Source organism: Carya illinoinensis, chromosome 12, assembly GCF_018687715.1.
Source record: "Carya illinoinensis cultivar Pawnee chromosome 12, C.illinoinensisPawnee_v1, whole genome shotgun sequence".
NCBI classification, from domain to species: Eukaryota; Viridiplantae; Streptophyta; class Magnoliopsida; order Fagales; family Juglandaceae; genus Carya; species Carya illinoinensis.
In genome coordinates, this window is record NC_056763.1 from 19,633,232 (window position 1) to 19,651,794 (window position 18,563).

The window sequence follows — 18,563 nt, forward strand, 5'->3', positions numbered from 1 at the left end:
TCTCCAAACAACATTTTCCCAAAATAGGCAATGGAGTATACTGTTGCTATGAAAAAGAAGTTTTTCTCATTTTTAGTTTATGCTCGGGTTAAGAAGTATTTTTTTTTTAAGAAGAGAGGTGGAGCAACTTAGTTACCGTTAGGGGAGTGTTTGGGGAAAACAGATAAATCATATTAGTGTCAGGTGTTAGGGCAATAAGAGCCTTAATGTCATGAACACAGCCAGAAACACAAAGATTAATTTCTTATCCATAAATGATAGACCCAGCCCAATCAATGAACAAAACTGCACAAGTTGAGACTACACAAGCACAAATTCGAGCTAAATGTTTATGTAGTGTAAAACAAAATATAAAAGCAGTTTCAACATATTTTATAAAGAAAAATGGGGCACATCAGCTAATTGTTCCATGAAAGCATGCATATATGCAGATCCATTGTAATGCAGTAAGGTTTGCAATTGCCTTTATTGTTGCAGATAAAAGGGGCTAGCTAGCAGTTACCTAGCTACTTTTTCAATAAAAAATGTACGATATCACTTACATTGGATATTAAAATGTAAGTGATATCACGATACTACTTACAGATTTAAATTAGCTATTAGCTATTTCAAAAAAATATACTTTAATTACCTAAAAAGATCACTTTCTGAGTTTTCTAGCTGTACAAATGATATTATGATATGAGCGATGGAAGTTTAAGGTTGGATTTTGAATGATCAACTTGATAGTTCCTCTGGAACTTGGTTATTGAATGAGGAATCGATCTCTTGTTAGTTAACATATTCTGCTCTATTACATTCTAGTCTCCTGTGTAATTATTGCTTTCCTAAGTCTCTTTCATATGCCATTTTAACCATACTACTATCTATTGTTTCTGTCTGTCATGTATTTCTTTCCTTCTAACTTTTTCACACATCATTTTTTGTAGATGTTCCATCTGATACCAACACCACAGGGGAGCTTTTACGTGTTGAATGACATTTTTTGCTTGAATTATTCATGAGGAGTGTTAAGACAATTCAGTAATTTGACAGATAACTCTGTGTTAATTTTTTTTAAATGTTTGAATTGAACATCGAAAGTTAAAACCAAATTTTGTTTTAAGGTTTGATTTATATTATAATATGAGCAACTTGATAAATGGCTTGTTAGATTTTGATGGTTTCAGTTTAGGAGACCTTCAGTTCAAACCTTTTCAACAAATTAATCTAAACACACAAATCAACTATATTTTTACAAATAAAATAAGTTCAAATTTTCGAACCTATTCCTTCCACTTTCTCGGCAGCCAAACAGGACATCAGAACGTAATGCTTTCTGTATGTCAACATTAAAACACTACATAACTCAATCTTCGTACAAAAACGAAAATTATTAATTTGTGAACAGAAACCCTAGCAAAAAAATGTTCGGTGTGAAACCAAAACTATACATTTTCAAATAGAAACTCTAAAACAAATTTTGAATACAGATTATTTGCTTCTACTTTATTCATCCTATTAAAATATAGACCAAATAACCAAAAGCACCATTGAGAGAGAGACAGACCTGTTAGGCTCGACTTAGGGTTTCCAAACTCGGATCTACATCGTAGAGTCCAGGAACAACATCGATGATATTGAAAACAAAAAATCGCAATATATCAATAGCTAAAATAACTAAAAGCAGGAGAGAGAGAGAGAGAGAGAGAGAGAGAGAGAGAGAGAGAGAGAGAGAGAGAGAGAAGGGAAGACCTTTCAATCTCGATTTAGGGTTTTCGCAATCTCTACAAATCTACGAATCTACGCCAACCAGTAGAAGAAATACAACTGGTTTTCAGTCAAGATTAAGCTGCGAAGGTACAGCATCATACGGGGGAGAGATTGATAGATGAGAAGAATTTCGTAGGGGGGAGGGAAAAGCTGAACGAAGGGGAAGGAAATCTGAACGGGGGGAGGGCAAAAGATTTCTCTTAATTACGAAATCTGTCAGATTTCAATTCCCAAAGATATTTGCTGCTTTTCCCGCTTAGACTTAAACGCCCCGTTTTATTTATTAATCCATGTAAGCAGTTTGGTGCGCAATTCGTCCCCCCTGTGCCTGCATTTAGACTTTTCCATTCCACAAGTCCAACACATTGGACCCAAAGAATGAAGCTGCGGCCACCGAGCAATGGCGTTACCATTGAAAAATGATAGACTAACTACTGCTTTGCCATTTGTTTACAACTATATATTAAAATAGTATATTTTTTGAAATTTTAGTTTAACTTTTATTTTGATTTGATGGATTTAAATATTAAAAAAATATTATATTATTAAGAATGGTAGATGGATGGTAAGTAAGCTTATCACTTTTCTACCTAAATAAGCTAGTTATTTGTGGTCACTACGTGACTGGTGTCTGTGAATGGTTCACCTGATCGTGGAACTGTGGAAGCCCAACGGCGTTACAATGGGCCTAACGGCCCATTCCCGAATATATTGATTCGCGCTCTTCCGTGGAAAGTTGAAAACTCCCTCCCGCGTATGCTTGTCACAGAAAAACCCTCTTTTTGAACTAAAATGATTCATCTGCGGTTAGATAATCGGACAGAGAGAATGTTTGGGAGGATCAGACCGTCGTCTTCCTCGCCGGAGAGCTTGGAGAGGCCGCCTTCCAAGATTCTCAAAGATGATCCGATCTCCATTTACGGTACTCTACTTCTCAGCTTCCTTTCTTCGGGGATTGTCTTTAATTTCGAATTTGGTTTATGCTGAATTTATGTGTTTGCAATTGGGTTCCTAGAAGATGGAGAAAAACAAGGCAAAAGGTATGCTAGAACTATTCGGGCATGTGTACTGTGGTGAGTTTCCCCATGTTGTCAAACGGGAAGTTTCTGCATCTTTTGGCCGTGGGTAAATGACCTTTTGTTTTGTTGATTTTTATAATCGGGAAAAACATAATTGAGCCCACATCAGGATGTGAACTTTGATTTCTTTTACCCCCGTTTTACTCAATAAAGGAAGGAGGCTTTCACATTGTGTCGTTGGTGGATTAAGCTTCTTGTTTGTTAACTTCATCGGTGATTTCTTTCCGATTTTTCTTGTGTAAGATTGCTTTCTTTGCAACAACCTCTCTTTGAATTGACCCAAAAAAAGTTCAACTTCAAACGCTTGGAGCTGCTTCAATTTAAAAAAAGAAGAAAAAGAAAGATTATGGGTATTCTAGAATGATGAATGATAATGGACTTCTACATTTCTGCCTGGCACCTGGATTGGCAAGCAGAAACGCTGATGAGATCAAATTTGATCTTTTGATGTGAGAGACAAGTCCCAAAAGCCTGAGGTTTACGTTGTTCTATCAAGTATAGGCTAAAGAATTATACGTTCGTGAAATGAAGTTTCCTTTTGGAATTTATAACATTATGAAAGTCCTGCAATTCCATGATTCCATCTTTCATCGTATGCCGCTGCTCGAGAAACAATCTTAGGTTTTAACTTTGTGGTTTATATAGTTGCATCTTATCCTCTAGAATGGTATTTTTCAACTTAAATAACGGTTGCAATCATGAGCATCGTATTAAATTCATTTTTCCTTTGTTGCAGAGGCCACACTAATGAAGCTCAAATTAGGTTCTCAACGGGAGCTAAGTTCACCCTCTGAGCAGACGGTGCAAATAGAAGTCGATTTTGATTTAAGCTCATCCTGTGCAGGGGCTACCAGTAATTCCAACAGTTCTGAAAATACTGCAATCTCCCCCTGTGAGGAGGTAATTGCCATAGATACAAAATGTTCTTCCAGAAGTGGTTCGCCTGATTCAGTTGATACTCATTCCACGGGCAGCATGAAAGAGCAACAAAGCAGGAGTAATTCAGTTCTTTACCTCTTTTCTAAATTTATGAATTCTCGAGAGGTTGCATGTTTATCCTGTGAGGATGCCATGCAATTACAGGATGGTTGTTCTTCCATTGTTTCAACAACTTCAAGTGACCGTCAATCTCTTGGTCACATGGAACTGGAGATGGATCAGGAATGTGTCAGCTCTTTACCTTTCTCCCAAATGTAGGATCCGAACTGGGTTTCTGATCCGGATTAGTATTAGAAAAATTAGATTGTTACTGGGTTAGGTGCTTAATTTGAGCTTGATTTGCTGTTCTGCAAAGTATATCTTGTTCAAAACCCATTTTTTCTGTTGTACTCTCATTCTCAATGCCCATGATGAGGAATATAATCAGTGGAAACGAATTCAGCTGGTATTGTTGCATATATATGGTTCTTCTGGGGACTTGTGGCTGTGGCGCAGTGTATATATTTGCTTGAGTTAAATAAACCCAAACCCAGAGATGCATCTCTCAATGAGATGCCGCTTTGTGGAATATACCCATGATTGACGAACTTACTATATACCCATGATTGACGAACTTACTATATACCCATGATTGCCGAACTTACTATATATCATATACCCCATGGATCACAAAATTTATGGTTCTCAAAGTGCAAGGATGCATTCACAAAATCTGCAGAACTAATACAGGAAAAGTATCGTTTACTACTTAATGCTTTCACTTGCTGAAACTTGTTTAACCTCTGATATCAACTTCATGTGTTAATTTTCTGAGAACTTTTTCTGCAATAGAAAATCCCGTTGAGAATTTAAAATTTTAAAAATAAATTAATAACTTGACATTAAAAGTACAGGCGCTCAGAGAGTTTCTTCAAAACCACATCAGTCAGGGAATTGAGCGGCAGTGAAAGATCACTCCCTTAGCCAGGGTGCTTGAGCTGGCGTCCACTGACATATTTCACCTTCTTTGAACCAGAGAGCTGCATACAGAGAACAAAATTATGAGACGGAAAAAGTTCATAACATATTCATCAAGTCATTTGATTAAAAATCACAGTTCAAAATGATAACTTGGTGTTGTAGCTAATACAGGAATGAAAAAGAGTCAAGCCACTGTGACGCTTGGTGTTGTAGCTAATACAGGAATGAAAAAGAGTCAAGCCACTGTGATGCATGAACTTTAGATTTTGTACGGTGGAGAGAATACCATATGATAGATGATATCGACAAAAAGACATGACATTTGCAACTCAAAACCAGATCTTATATGAATTTTCATAGATGAATTTCAAAGATACACAATGACATCATACATTTTTATATATATAAGCGTGCACATACACGTGTATTATTTGCATGCCTATAGTTTCATGATACCTAGTTCGTTATTGTTTTGACCACAATGTATATCTGAGTTAGGATTAAGAACTCAATGCAAGATCACTGTTAATTATAACATGATATTACCTATTTCACGCTGGCCATTTTCAGGGCTGTCACTCCCATGAACCACATTCCTGCCAAAAATTTTCACCATAAGTCCTTGTCTCAGGACAAGTAATTTGCCATCAAGACAATAATTACCAAGCCATTTCGATGAAATTAAAGATTAAAAGTACTAACCTTCCTGTTTGAACAGCAAGGTCTCCTCTTATTGTGCCAGGCTCAGCTTGAAGAGGATTTGTAGAACCTATAAGCTTTCGTGCCGACGCAACCACACCAACACCCTCCCAAGCCTTGCAAAATAACATCGTGATCAGTGTTGTCAAAACAACTTAAAATATTATGTATTTTGTACTCATCATTTACCATGTAAATTTGTTGGGGGTTGGGAGAAATACTAAGTCTTACCATGCACACCACTGGACCTGACGTTATGTACTCGATCAGCTTAGGGAAGAAAGACTTATCCTTGAGATCCTTATAATGCTCCTGACACCAAAAACAATATAGATTAAGTGCATAATAATTTAAACATCTCAAAGCGAATGTAAAAATGAATGCTCAAGTGACCATCAAATTAACGCCAACTACAACAATACAGATGAAACCGGGAAAATACAATGTTCTGCTGTTGATTAACCAGAATGGAAACATAAATGAAACTTTGCATATTATAACAGGACATACTGTTGTATTAGCCCAAAATCATTACATTCTCTATGAATTAGAACAAAAAATTGTGCATCAGGTTATGTTATCATTGGACGCAGTATTTCTTCACATCACAACTGTTTGCTTTTGGCTTAATTGAATTCAGCCAATATAAACGCAAGCAAAAAACTCGCCCATTCTCAATAGCGATATAAAACGCTGACTTGGGGTTTATCCATGTAAAACAATAAAGTAAATATATGTATCAATGCTGTGACAAACCTCTGCCAACTCTTTTGGGCATTGAAAGAGCTTCAAGCCTGTCAGTTTGAATCCCTTCTTCTCAAACCTTGAAATAATCTCTCCAACCTGTAACAACTCAACCAAATTAGATACATTCAGGCCAGGAAGAAAACAATAAAAAAGCTTTATTGCCCACTGTAAAAGCTAAAAAACCAGATGACAGCTTAAAAAGCCAAGAAAATAGATTTCCAATTATAAATTCCCATAATCAAGACAAGAATTGGACAAGAAATTAGAGGTTTCTTTTTTCTTCTAGGGTCACAAATAATCTAATCTTAAATTTTCCCCTATGCTCTCCCGGCAACCAAACATGGCAAAGGATTGTAAATAATTCCAGACGAATTAGCGTATAACTTACGAGTCCACGTTGAACACCGTCTGGTTTCACCATTATATAAGTTTCATCAACTTGTTCCTGCACATACAACCATACAGATAAAAAAGAATTAACATTTACAAATTAAATGGGAATCTAATAAACTTCACAAATGCTGCAGAAAATGACAGAAAACTCAAATGGGGTTTTAACAATTTGAGGTGAAATTTGAAGACACAGAAGGAAGAGAAGCAAACCATGGAAGCAACCAAGTGGGGAAGGAAGATATGGGTTTTGGTGGTGGCATTGTGGGAGAGGGTTTTGGCATGGGGACGAGATAGGGAATGTGAGAAAAGATGAGAATTCGAGTGGAATGCAGCCAAGTGGACGTGGTGGGTGGTGCGCAGGATAGGCTTTTGGGTGTAGGATAAGCAGCAAGTTCTCAGAGTAGGTGAGCGTGGAAGAGATGATGAAATAGATGGACGACCTCCAAACGCAACCTGAGCTTCCATTGTCTCTCCTCTGTCTCTCTCTCTCTCTCTAACACGGGCGTACCTTTTAGATACCCACGTTTTATAGCTTAGGGATATGCCTACTTTGAATTTATTCTCTCTTCTTCTTCTTTTTATTTTTTAAGAATTGTTATATTTATAAAAAAAAAAATTATATAAAAATAATCGTACAAGTTGATATAATTTCATTAGATCAATTAAATCTATTTTATAATAAAAATAACTTTATAATTTAACGAACTACATTAAGCCAAATCAGTGTGTAGAATTATTTTTATGTAATCATTTTGTAACTAGAATATTTCTCTTTTTTTAATCAAGCTTGCATAATATTATAAATAAAAGGTTAATACAAAGATTCCTTTCTACTATCAAGAAACAAAAGGCATCTAGATGGGAGATCAGAGGGTATACAACCAAAAATAAGGTTGGTTGTTACCCATTGCGCCACTAGGTATGCACATCGATTTGCAGATCGATTAATTTTGACTAGTTTCCAATACCGATGAGAAAGAAAGACACATTGAATGTCTTCAACAATGGGGGATATTTGTTAGTTTGGAGAGGACTCAGTGCTTTTGATTGCTTCAATAACCAGTTAGGAGTCACCTTCAAGGATAGCGAATTCTTGCTGTCGGTGAGAAGCTATTTTAGCTGCTAGTTGAGTTGCCAGTGCTTCTGCTATAATTGGATTTGAAGATTAAATTTTTCCTATTTGAATTTTTAGAATTTTTCCATTATGATCTCTACAGACCACTGAAGCAGCTGAGAAAGTGTCTCTAACTACTGCATCAAAAGAAAAGCTTTGATGATTGGAGAGAGGAGTCTTCCAAATTTCAATATGTTTCTTTTGCTTTTCATTCCATGCATCTTTGTAGGCTTGGTAGATTCGGCTCAATTGGAATTTTGCCACTTCAATCAAGAAAGGCACTTGGTTATGGATGATATCGTTTTTTTATTTCCAAGTGAAGTCCATGATAGAAACTACAAAAATTTTAAAATGGTGCTTTTTTGTTTCCTGCAGTCCCAACTCTTTCTCTGGGAATAAGATCATTCATATCCAGTCAGTTAAAGATTGAATTGGTAAATTTTCCAGATTTAGTGGCCATGAGCTTTGATACCATAGAATTTTGACTATTAGGCATTTTATGAAAAGATGAAGTGGAGTTTCGGCTTCTAGATTGCAGAGAGGACATTCTCCTGGTATTCCTTCTGAAATGACTTCATTTACTCTTGACTTAGTGGGTAATATATTCCAGAGTAATTTCCAAATCAACAATTTATGTCGATCATAAATCTTCAGTTTCTAAATGAGTTTGAAGAAGTTTGGCGTGACCATCTGTTGGACCATCTCCTAATTGTTAATCACCATTTGGTAGGCTGTTTTGACTGAGAACTTGCCATTTTGGTTAGGGGTTTAGACTATTATGTCCTGGCTCTGTGAGATAGATGGAAAATGTATTTTCTAAATTTCAGTTATACTGTTTGTATCAAACAATCTTTGCATTTTTTAAATATTCCAAGCTTTTGGGACACTTGTGATAATGTCTAAAACTTTTAAGTTAGGATGTATCTGGTCCATTTCTTGAACTGGTGTAGCCTTGAATTTTTCATTGTGGGGATCCATGGTTCCGACCATATGTTAACTGAGCACCCATCATTTATTTGATAGCATCTTCCTTTCTTCAGTATTTCTCTTATGTGCAATATCTCTTTCCATAGATTAGAATCAGACTGTTTCGGTGTTGCTTGCCAAAAACTAGAATTTTTGAGATATTTTGTACTCAGAGTTGCATGCCAATGGCCATTCTGCCTTTCACTCATCTCTTAGCCCATTTTAGCTAGTAATGCTTGATTCATATTTACCATCTGTTTGAGTCTGAGACCTCTAAAGATTTTTGGCTGGCAAATTGATTTTCATGATTTGAGGATTAGATTGTGATTTTTGTTTTTTGGGAATCCCCACAAAAAACTCTTGAATTTTGTGTCGAGAGTCTTGCAAACTATTTTTGGGAGCTTGAAAGATGACATAAAGTAAGTGGGAATGGTGTTTGCTACCGTTCTGATCAACATTATTATACTAGCTTGGGAGAGTAGCTTTTATTTCCAACCTTCCAATTTTTTTCTACCCTGTTTAGCATTTTTTGATAATCTACTCTTTTGTTTTTGCTAAATGAAGTTGGAAAATCCAAGTATGTCATTCTTGCTGATGAGGCTTTATATGGCAAATATTGACTAATTGTTGATTTGATGTCTGGATTTGTGTTCCTAGTAATAAAGATGGAAGATTGTTCATGTTAACTTTTTGCCCCGACCATTGTTGATATTTGTCTAAACTCTTGGATATGACTTTTCCATTATTTTTTGTTGCTTTTGCAAAGATAATTGTATCATTTGTAAAGAGTAGATGAGAAATTGGTGGGCTATCTCTACTGATTTTCACTCCTTTCATATTGTCCTGTGCTTCAGCCTTTAGAAGAATCATTGATAGTGCTTTGTTACCAATATAAAAAGGAATGGTGATATTGTATCACCTTGCCTTAATCCTCTTTTTGCATTGAAGAACCTCTTGGGTGTGCCATTTATCAAAATGGAGAATGTTGCGGTCGTGATGCATTCTTTGATTAGATTAATCCAGACTTGGCTGTAGCCCAACAACTTCATTATTGCAAAAAGGAAGTCTCATTCTACTAGATCAAAAGCCTTTTTCATATTCAATTTTATGGCATCAAACCTTTTTTTCCAGTCTTCTTTTAGAGGCTATGAAAGAGCTCATGAGCAATAATAGTGTTTTTTATTATTGGTATTTGTCTAAACTCTCAAATATAACTTTTCCATTATTTCATGTTACTTTTGCAAAGATAATTGTATCATCTGCAAAGGGTAGACGAGAAACTAGTAGGTTGTCTCTACTAATTTTCACTCCTTTCATATTGCCTTGTACTTCAACCTTTAGAGGAATCCTTGATAGTGCCTCTGTTACCAATATAAAAATGAATGGTAATATTGGATACATTGCCTTAGTCCTCTTTGAGCCTTGAAGAACCCCTTGGATGTGCCATTTATTAAAATGGAGAATGTTGCAGTCGTGGTGCATTCTTTGATTAGATTAATCTCAACTTGGCAGTAGCCTAACAACTTCAGTACTACAAAAAGGAAGTCTCATTCTACTAGATCAGGCTTTTTTTCCGGTCTTCTTTTAGAGGTTATGAAAGAGCTCATGAGCAATAATAGTGTTTTCCTTGATATTGCAGCCTGGGACAAAAGTTATTTGCAACGGGGAGATGATTCTATTTAATGTTGCTTTGAAACGATTGGCCAGGATTTTGTAAATGACGTTGGTAAGGCTTGTTGAGCATTATTGGCTCTGGTTGTTTGGGCTTTGAGTTTTAGGAATAAGAGTAATATTGGTGTGGTTTATTTACTTTAGCAGCTTTTCGCTTCTAAAGAAATTCTGGATTGCACCAATCACATCTTTTTTTATGACGTGCCAATAATACCTATAAAAAAGTGTTGTCATCTCATCTGGGCTTGGCACTTTGTGGTTCGGGATTTGTTTCAATGCTCCAAATATTTCTTCTTCTTCTAGCACTACTTGGAGTATTTCATTTTATAATTTGGCTCTCAAAAAAATTGTCCAAGTGTTCCGAAAATCTTGGATTTGAAGAAATATATATGGATCTAAAATGATTTATGAAAATAGACTCAATTGTAATTGGATCTGTAAACCAGTTACCTGAGTCCATCTTGATGGAGTCTATTGAATTTCTCTTTCTTTGTATTGTTGTTGAGAGGTGGAAGAATTTGGTGTTGAGATCTGTTGTAGTGAGCCATGTGATCCTTGACTTTTGTCACTATAGAGTTTCCTCATTTTCTCTCTGCTTATTGAGGTTTTGTTGTAATTGTTTCTTTTTTTCCTAGCTGTAGGCTTCAATTAGGTTACTTTGGATTTTTAACAACTTTGTTTCCAATTTTTCAATGTTGTGTTGGATTCTTCCATAGTGAGTCTTGTTCCATAGTTTGAAGGCGTCTTTGGTCGCTTTAATTTTTTTACAAAGAATATAGGCAGGATCATCCTGAAAACTACTACTCCAAGCTTCTTTGACAATGTTTTGGCTGAGAGGCTCACGTACGTAGAATGCTTCAAATTTGAAAGATGATGTTTCTCGTGTATTATTAACTGTGTGTGGCATAAAAAGGTGATGATCCGAAGCTGAAGATGCTAAATGTTGTAACATGGCATCCAGAAATAGCATTCTCCATTCATTGTTTGCTATCACTCTGTCTAGTCTTTCTCTGATTAAAGCTGACCTGTGTCTATTGTTGGACCACATGAATTTTGGGCCCGAGGAGCCTATGTCGATGAGTCCATGCCTATTCATTAGAGCATTCAGGCCTCTATTTTGATTATTAGAAATAGGTCGCCCTCCATGTTTCTCACTTTGATTGATTAAATCATTGAAATCCTCTATACAAATCCAAGGATCTCGAAATGCTTATTGTACTAAGTTCATGTGACTCCAAAAGTCTGATTTTAGGTTCCAATGGGTGGGGGCATACACATAAGTAATTAGCCAATGATGGTGAGAAGGATCCAAATACACCGAAATAGTAACTGTATTCATATTCACATTAACCAGTTCTAATTCTACACCCAGTCTCCATTTTAGTAGTAGGCCCCCTTTTTACAATTAGCAGGAAAATGTACAAAGTGAAGGAAACCTACACTATGTATAATAAATAGGGTGCAGTCTTCCATCACCAATGTTTCTGACAAAAAAACTACTTCCAGGTTATATTTTCTATTATTAACCCTTAGGCTTCTGATTGCCTTTGGTCCGGTTAGGCCCCTGTAATTCCAAGCTATTGCTCTCATTTTGAATGGGGAAGCATCTTAAAACTTGCCTCTTTAGCTTGTTTGGATTGCCTGAGTGGAGGTGGATTTGGCTTACTATATGGATTTATTTGGGCCTTCCTTTTGAATTTTTTCTTTCCTCTGTGGCATGACTACATGTTCAAAAGGGTATAAGCAAGAGTAGAGTCATCCATAATCTACTCGCTTGCCATCTCTATCTTAGTAGACTGCTTCTCAACCTTCATTGTAACTTAGTGCTTCTTCTTCAAGGGCTGTTGGGGTTCCTCAGTTAGAAATTCCAGTTGCATCTTTTTTGGTAAGGTTTTAACTATTGAGCCAGTGAGGGGGAACTGTGTATGCTGATTAATGATTGATTGGGTTTTAGGTAATGGGTTATGGGTCAACAATGAGTTTGGTTTTGGAGATGGGTGGGAGGTTTCGGCCGCAAGATGTGTTTGCATGGTGGTTTTTGTGCTGAGAGTTGTGGTGATTTGCGTACCGGAGTGAAGGCTGAGGCTTTAAGCTTAGACGAGGAAGGTGGTAATTTTTCCTGCATGGTGGATGTAACATTCTGCAAGGTGGGTTGGGAGGTATTGCTATTTTGGGCTAGGATGGGAGGTTGGATGGTCGTGGGCTCAACATAAAGTGGGGGGTAATTGAAGGTTGGTAGATTGAATTTAAAAGATGGAGTTGGGTTTGTTCAAGTTAGGGCTTTTAGTCCCGTCGATGGTCTCTTGTGTCTGGGGCGAATTGGTTGGTGAGGGGCTATGGTATGGGCTCTCTATCTGCGGGTTATGGGATGGGTTGGGGAGGTAAGAGAAAGAGCTAGATAGATTATGAGTTGTGAACTGAATTTGACTAAAGGGATAGGGTGATAAAGGCTTTGAGAATTGGGCTAGTTTCTCTCAGCCTCAATATAGAAAAGCCTTTATGAGTTTAAAGCGTTGAGATGTAAAGAAGGCTCACCTTTTTGAGTCAAGGAGGATCCGGAATTGGAAGTGGGCCCATGTTTGGTCCTTTGCTCTTTAAAACCCCTCATAGCTTGATAGATTTATCTCCATTGAATCTTCCATGGTGTGTATTGCTGAGTTGCAGTGGTTCTTTATGGGAAGTTTGATCCTTGCAAATTTAGTACTGTCATTTTTCAAGGATTTTGCACTTCGGATCAAAGGTTAAGTAGAGGGAATTACTTCTCCCAATTTGTTGCAGTTGACTTTTAATTGGTTGTTGATGAAAGTAATGACCCTTTTGCACTGTAGGTGAACAGTGAAGATTCTTGTCCGAATGCAGCTGCTAGACTGGAGAGTGAGAGATTGCCTTGTGCTGACGTTGTTGATGGAAAAAATTGGTGGGAGGCCGATATGTTCTCCTCAAATACATCTCTGTTGCCACTAGTAAATTCCCCTGGGTTTGAGAATCTTAGCTTGTAACTCTTCCTTTGGTCTTGATCGTAGATTTGAGTTCTTTTCCTTTCTAGGTATTAACTTGTTGCACTGGCTCTTTTATTGTTTCTATTGTTGACCTCCCACCATATTCTTGACTTCCAGCTATATGTTGAATGTTCGAAGTGGGGGTTGGGCTTATGTATTCTAATCTTAGCCGTGACCCATAAGCCAGTTTGGTGTTTTGGGGGGAGGGGGGTATACTTATTGGTTACAAAAGATTTGGGAGTGACCCAATCTTCTACTCGCATAGCAAAAATTTGATAGACGTTCGTATTTTGGTGCTATACAAGTTTCTTTGTTTCTCCATCTAGGCATCATAAATCCTTGCTGCAATGGTTGTGTGACATCTAGTTCTACTTTTATTCGGATATATTTTCTCCAAGCCACTCCGAAAATTGGATCTTCTTCAACCATTATCAGATTTCCTAAGGCTTTCCCTACATTGGTTGCATTGCTAACTGTTGTGTAGTCTAATGGAAAGCCATGTATTTGAATATTGAAGTTGAATAGTTGAGATAGACCTCTTGTAGTGTAGAACATGGAGTCCACTGTTTTAAAATTAAGAGATGTCCTCTAAAATTCCAAGAAGCCAAGTTTAATACTCTAAGCTTGTCTTGTGAGGATTGGAATGTAAAGAGGAACATGTTGGCATCTAGGTCTTCAATTCGAAATTGTTGGGTGAAATTTCATGCAGCTCTAATACTTGTTGTCTGCTTAGTGGCCTTTCCGCTACTAGATGACTAACTAGTACATATTCTGAAATTTTCTTGGATGTTTTTGGTGCAGGTTCAAGGTCCAGCTCTTTCCAAGACAATGCTTCAATTTGTGAGATGAGCTTTTTCGTTTCCATTAGCTGTCTACTGTTGAGGATCTTTCTATTATTGGTTTGATTGTGCTAAGTTGCAGTTTTGAAACGAAAAGGAAAACAAACACTATGAATGTAATAGCCCAAAAAAAAAAGGGCCCAGCCCATGCATAATGGCCCAGCCTTCCCAATCCCTCTTCCTTCATTTTCTCCCCCTTCCCGTATCTTCTCCATGCTTCCTGCAATTATCTCCCCCTATCTCATCACCTTGTACGCCCCCCCCCCCTTTATCTCATTACCTCGTACACCCCCCCCCCCCCCAAATTATATAATTTCTTCATTTATTCCACAATTTCTCTATCTCTCCCTACCCTATGTACCTTACTCTTCCTCTTCAATTCACAAACACAAACCCTCAATCTCCTCTCTCTCTCTCTTAAACCACCATACCTATATCTCAAATTCTCTCTCTCTCTCTCTCTCTCTCTCTCTCTCTCTATATATATATATATATATATATCAATAATCCCCCCATCGTATACATACATTTATATATATATAATTTTCTCTCTTTAAACAGTAAATAAATTCTCTCTATATGTCTCTATATCATTAACTTCCCCTCACAGCCATTAGTTTGTGTTGTTTCATCACCGCCAACGACAATTTTAGGTAAACTCTCATCCTTGATAATTGGTTTATTTAAGTAATCTTGTAGATAAAGTTTGTAAATTTTGGAGTTGTGAATTGTTGAAAATATACCTAGTGTATTATGTTGTTAGGGTGTATGGAATATGAAATTAATTCAACCATGGGTGGTGGGTATTACCTATTATTAATCTAGGTTATGTCTATGTTTTATGGGTGAGTATAGACGTTATTTATGTTGGGTTATTAAGAAAATAGAGGCACTTTACTTTCTGTCTAGAAGCTTAATTACAACCTAGAAATTTAGGAGTTTTTCCATTTTGAAGGATAATCTTTAAGAACAAATTTAAACTCATAATGAGTGAGGATTGTAGAAAATTTTAGAGTTAAGTGAGATAATTTTTAGAGTCGAAGTTGACTGATTATAATGACCTTGAAATAGGTTTCGAGTGACATTGGTAAATGAATATCGTGACTATTTTAGGCATAAATCAAGGTAAGTGGCTCTTTAATGGGTTTGTTACAAAAAGAAATGATTGGTTTATTTGGAATGGTGCACTTTGGTTTTATAATTCAAACTTGAGTAAACTTTGGATTTGTGCACATTCATATGCTTTTTTTTTGGCTTAGCTTGTGGGATTTGTGCAAATTTTGTGATGGTTGGAAGGGTTGAAAAATGATATATCTTTTATCAAATTGAAGGTTAAAGGTGAGCATGTTATTTATTCTTGAGCCCATGATATAAATGTCTTTGTGACATATTCGACGTCCCTTGATATCTTTGTGGTATATTTAATGCCCCTTGCGGTATGATATCTTTGTGGTATATTTGATGCCCCTCGAGGCATGATGTCTTTGCGGCATGATATCTTTGTGGTATATTGGTTATTTCCTATTATCATGTAACCTTGAATATGATATTTGACTGAATATAAAAGTTGAGATGAAATTGTATTACTCACTTTATTTGGTTGAGAACTCATTCACTCTCTTATAGTGAAGAAACTGTCAACTCCCACACCCCATTAAATTGCTACTTACTGAGCATGTGACAGCTCACCACTTCATTTCATAAATTTTTCAATGTCGTAGAAAGTTCCTCCCTTTGAAGTGATAGCTGTGGAACTAAAGATTTCAGAGGGGACTTGGTTGATTACTTGAGGTTGGAAGTTTTGTGGATGGATGGTTTTGATTGTACAAAGAGTGTTCTTTTGGTCATACTTTAGTTATTTTATAGTTTTTGGTTAGAGGATCTATTTTGTAAATATTTGAGAATTTAATGGCTCTAGTTGAACTTGTAAATGTGTTGGTGAGGATCATTGTATTATAGTTGTGAACACTTTGAAAGTTATGTATATGATACATGTTGTAAATAGAGTGAAAGTTATAATAATATAGACGGAACTCTGTTTGTTTATAGTTTTGGGATTTGGGGCTGTACAAAGGTGGTATCAGAGCCTAGGTCTATGATTCTGTAGACACTTAAGAAAGAATGGTGATTTCAGTTGAAGAGTTGATTAAATATACCATAGAGTCCAGATTTGATCCTTTATATTTTGATTTGGATGCTAATAGACAGTGATAGTTTGGTTGATTGTAGTCTAAAGTTGAGTGAAGGTTGATTGATTTTGATAAATGCTAGTATAGTATTGTGTACTAGACCTATTATTGTGCTCTTATTGATATAACCCATTTTGGTGATAAAATAGGTTAATATGCCGCCGACGCACAAGAAGAGGTTTGTGGTTGAAATTCCAGCCTCGTAATCTAATATAGAAGGGCATATATCTTTTGGGACTGAAACGGATGAAATTGATGATGCGGCTGATAGAATCTATTCTAGGATTTCACGGAGTACAAAAAGACATGAAAATATGAAAGATGGTTGCTCTTTTGGCGAATTTAAGAGACACAACCCTCCTACTTTTTCTGGGGAACCAGATCCTATGGCAGCTGAAAAATGGTTATTGAGGATGAATAAACTGTTAAGAGTGTTGAACTGCACAGACATACAGAAGGTTCACTATGCCACTTTCACTTTAGAGGATGCTGTTGAGAGGTGGTGGGATAGTACAGAATTGTTATTAAAAGAAGAACTTGACGAAGGCATCACTATTACTTGGGATAAATTCAAAGAAGCTTTCAATGAAAACTACTATCCTAAAATGGTAAAGGATCGAAAGGAAAGTGAGTTTGCGAACTTAGTTCAAGGGCATATGACCATAGAGCAATATGCTGCTAAGTTTACCGAACTCTCCTGTTTTGCCCCTCACTTGATTCCAAATGAAGGGAAAAGAGTTCAAAAATTTCAGAAGGGTTTGAATGATAGAATACATCACCTCATACTAGCTTCAAGTGTTAACACATATACCGAAACAGTTAGGAGGGCAATGGCATTAGAGGAAGACTTTAGATTGAGAGATGCTTCCAATGCATACATGAAGAGATACTTGCCACCTAGTGCCCAACTAGGAAAGGACCAAGGGCAAGGTTTTAAAAGGAGAAATTTTAATAGGGGTGATCAAAAGGGACAACCATCCCAACAATTGAATGTAAGACCATGTACACGATGTGGAAAATATCATGGAGGGCAACCATGCAATACTGTGATCAATTTGTGTTATACTTGTAAACAACCAGGTCATTTTGCTTAGGAATGTCCAAATAATAAACCACCACAACCAGTTCGGAGGAATAACAATAATGTAGGGAAACAAGTTCAAGGGCGAGTATACGCTATGACAACACAAGATGCCCAAGCTACAGACGAGGTGGTCACAGGTATACTCAAGTTATTTTCTATAAGTGCCAACATACTTTTTGATTATGGATCAACTTGTTCCTTTGTTTCCAGAGTGTTTGCTAAGAATTGTGATAGGGAACCAAAACCACTTGATTATGAGTTAGTAGTTTCAACTCCTACAAGTAGTGCATTAATAACAAATCTTGTACTTAGGTCATGCATGATTATTATTGAGGGTAAGGAATTGTTGGTAGACTTGATAGTCTTAGATATGCATGATTTTGATGTTATTTTAGGGATGGATTGGTTGGTTGCATATCATGCTACTATTAGTTGTTTTGAAAAGGAAGTGGTGTTTAAACCTCTTGGAGAGTCTGTGTTTAAATTTAAAGGATTATCCACCAAGTCTCCATTGCAAATAATCTCAGTTTTAAAGGCCAATCGGTTACTTAGGAAGGGATGTTATGGGTTCCTGACTAGGATAATAGATGTCCAAAAGGAAGAGTTGAAACTTGTGAATATACCTGTAGCTAGAGAGTTCCCTGAAGTATTTCTTGAGGATTTACCTGGATTACTCCCGGATCGAGAGATGGACTTTTCTGTTGATCTTACTCCTGGTACCAACCCTATTTCCAATGCACCTTATCGAATGGCACCAATGGAGTTAAAAAAACTTAAAGATCAATTGCAAGAGTTATTAGATAAGGGGTTTATTCGTCCGAGTATATCACCTTGGGAAGCTCCAGTTTTATTTGTAAAGAAAAAGGATGGGAGTATGAGATTATGCATAGACTACCGTGAGTTAAATAAGGTTACTATAAGGAATAAATACCCCCTTCCTCGCATTGATGATTTATTTGATCAACTACAAGGAGCTCAAGTATTTTCTAAGATTGACCTTCGTTCAGGATATCATCAGTTGAAGGTGAAAAAGGAAGATGTGCCAAAGACGGCTTTTAGGACTAGATATGGGCATTATGAATTTTTAGTTATACCATTTGGGTTGACCAATGCCTCAGCTGCTTTTATGGAT

At 36.7% G+C, this 18,563-nt stretch overlaps 2 protein-coding genes across 3 annotated transcripts; one reads left to right on the plus strand and one right to left on the minus strand.

The window, feature by feature from the left end:
* The first annotated feature begins 2,492 nt into the window (after positions 1–2,492).
* Positions 2,493–4,228, plus strand: LOC122290081. Of its 2 annotated transcripts, XM_043097616.1 has the most exons (3): positions 2,493–2,674; positions 2,768–2,825; positions 3,568–4,228. In XM_043097616.1, the coding sequence occupies exons 1-3, from the start codon at positions 2,654–2,656 to the stop codon at positions 4,026–4,028; spliced, it is 540 nt and encodes a 179-aa protein (XP_042953550.1). In that variant the 5' UTR covers positions 2,493–2,653; the 3' UTR covers positions 4,029–4,228. The 2 variants fall into 2 exon arrangements, with proteins under 2 accessions (XP_042953550.1, XP_042953549.1); XM_043097615.1 differs by lacking the exon at positions 2,768–2,825 and having other exon boundaries at positions 2,499–2,674.
* Positions 4,229–4,444: 216 nt separating this feature from the next.
* LOC122288947 (nucleoside diphosphate kinase 2, chloroplastic) lies at positions 4,445–7,105 on the minus strand. Its single transcript, XM_043095785.1, has 7 exons — positions 6,780–7,105; positions 6,565–6,621; positions 6,186–6,272; positions 5,661–5,741; positions 5,433–5,545; positions 5,277–5,326; positions 4,445–4,789 (listed from the first exon to the last, which is right to left on the minus strand). The coding sequence occupies exons 1-7, from the start codon at positions 7,032–7,034 to the stop codon at positions 4,722–4,724; spliced, it is 711 nt and encodes a 236-aa protein (XP_042951719.1). The 5' UTR covers positions 7,035–7,105; the 3' UTR covers positions 4,445–4,721.
* Positions 7,106–18,563: the final 11,458 nt, after the last annotated feature.

Bases quoted from the DNA above. Each gene is read 5' to 3' on its own strand.
- LOC122290081 (XM_043097615.1), top strand. From the start codon at position 2,545: ATGATTCATCTGCGGTTAGATAATCGGACAGAGAGAATGTTTGGGAGG. The intron at 2,675-3,567 runs GTACTCTACTTC...CCTTTGTTGCAG, and splicing joins TGATCCGATCTCCATTTACG to AGGCCACACTAATGAAGCTC.
- LOC122288947 (XM_043095785.1), bottom strand. From the start codon at position 7,034: ATGGAAGCTCAGGTTGCGTTTGGAGGTCGTCCATCTATTTCATCATCT. The intron at 5,546-5,660 runs GTAAGACTTAGT...TTATTTTGCAAG, and splicing joins CAGGTCCAGTGGTGTGCATG to GCTTGGGAGGGTGTTGGTGT. The intron at 5,327-5,432 runs GTTAGTACTTTT...AATTTTTGGCAG, and splicing joins CTTGCTGTTCAAACAGGAAG to GAATGTGGTTCATGGGAGTG.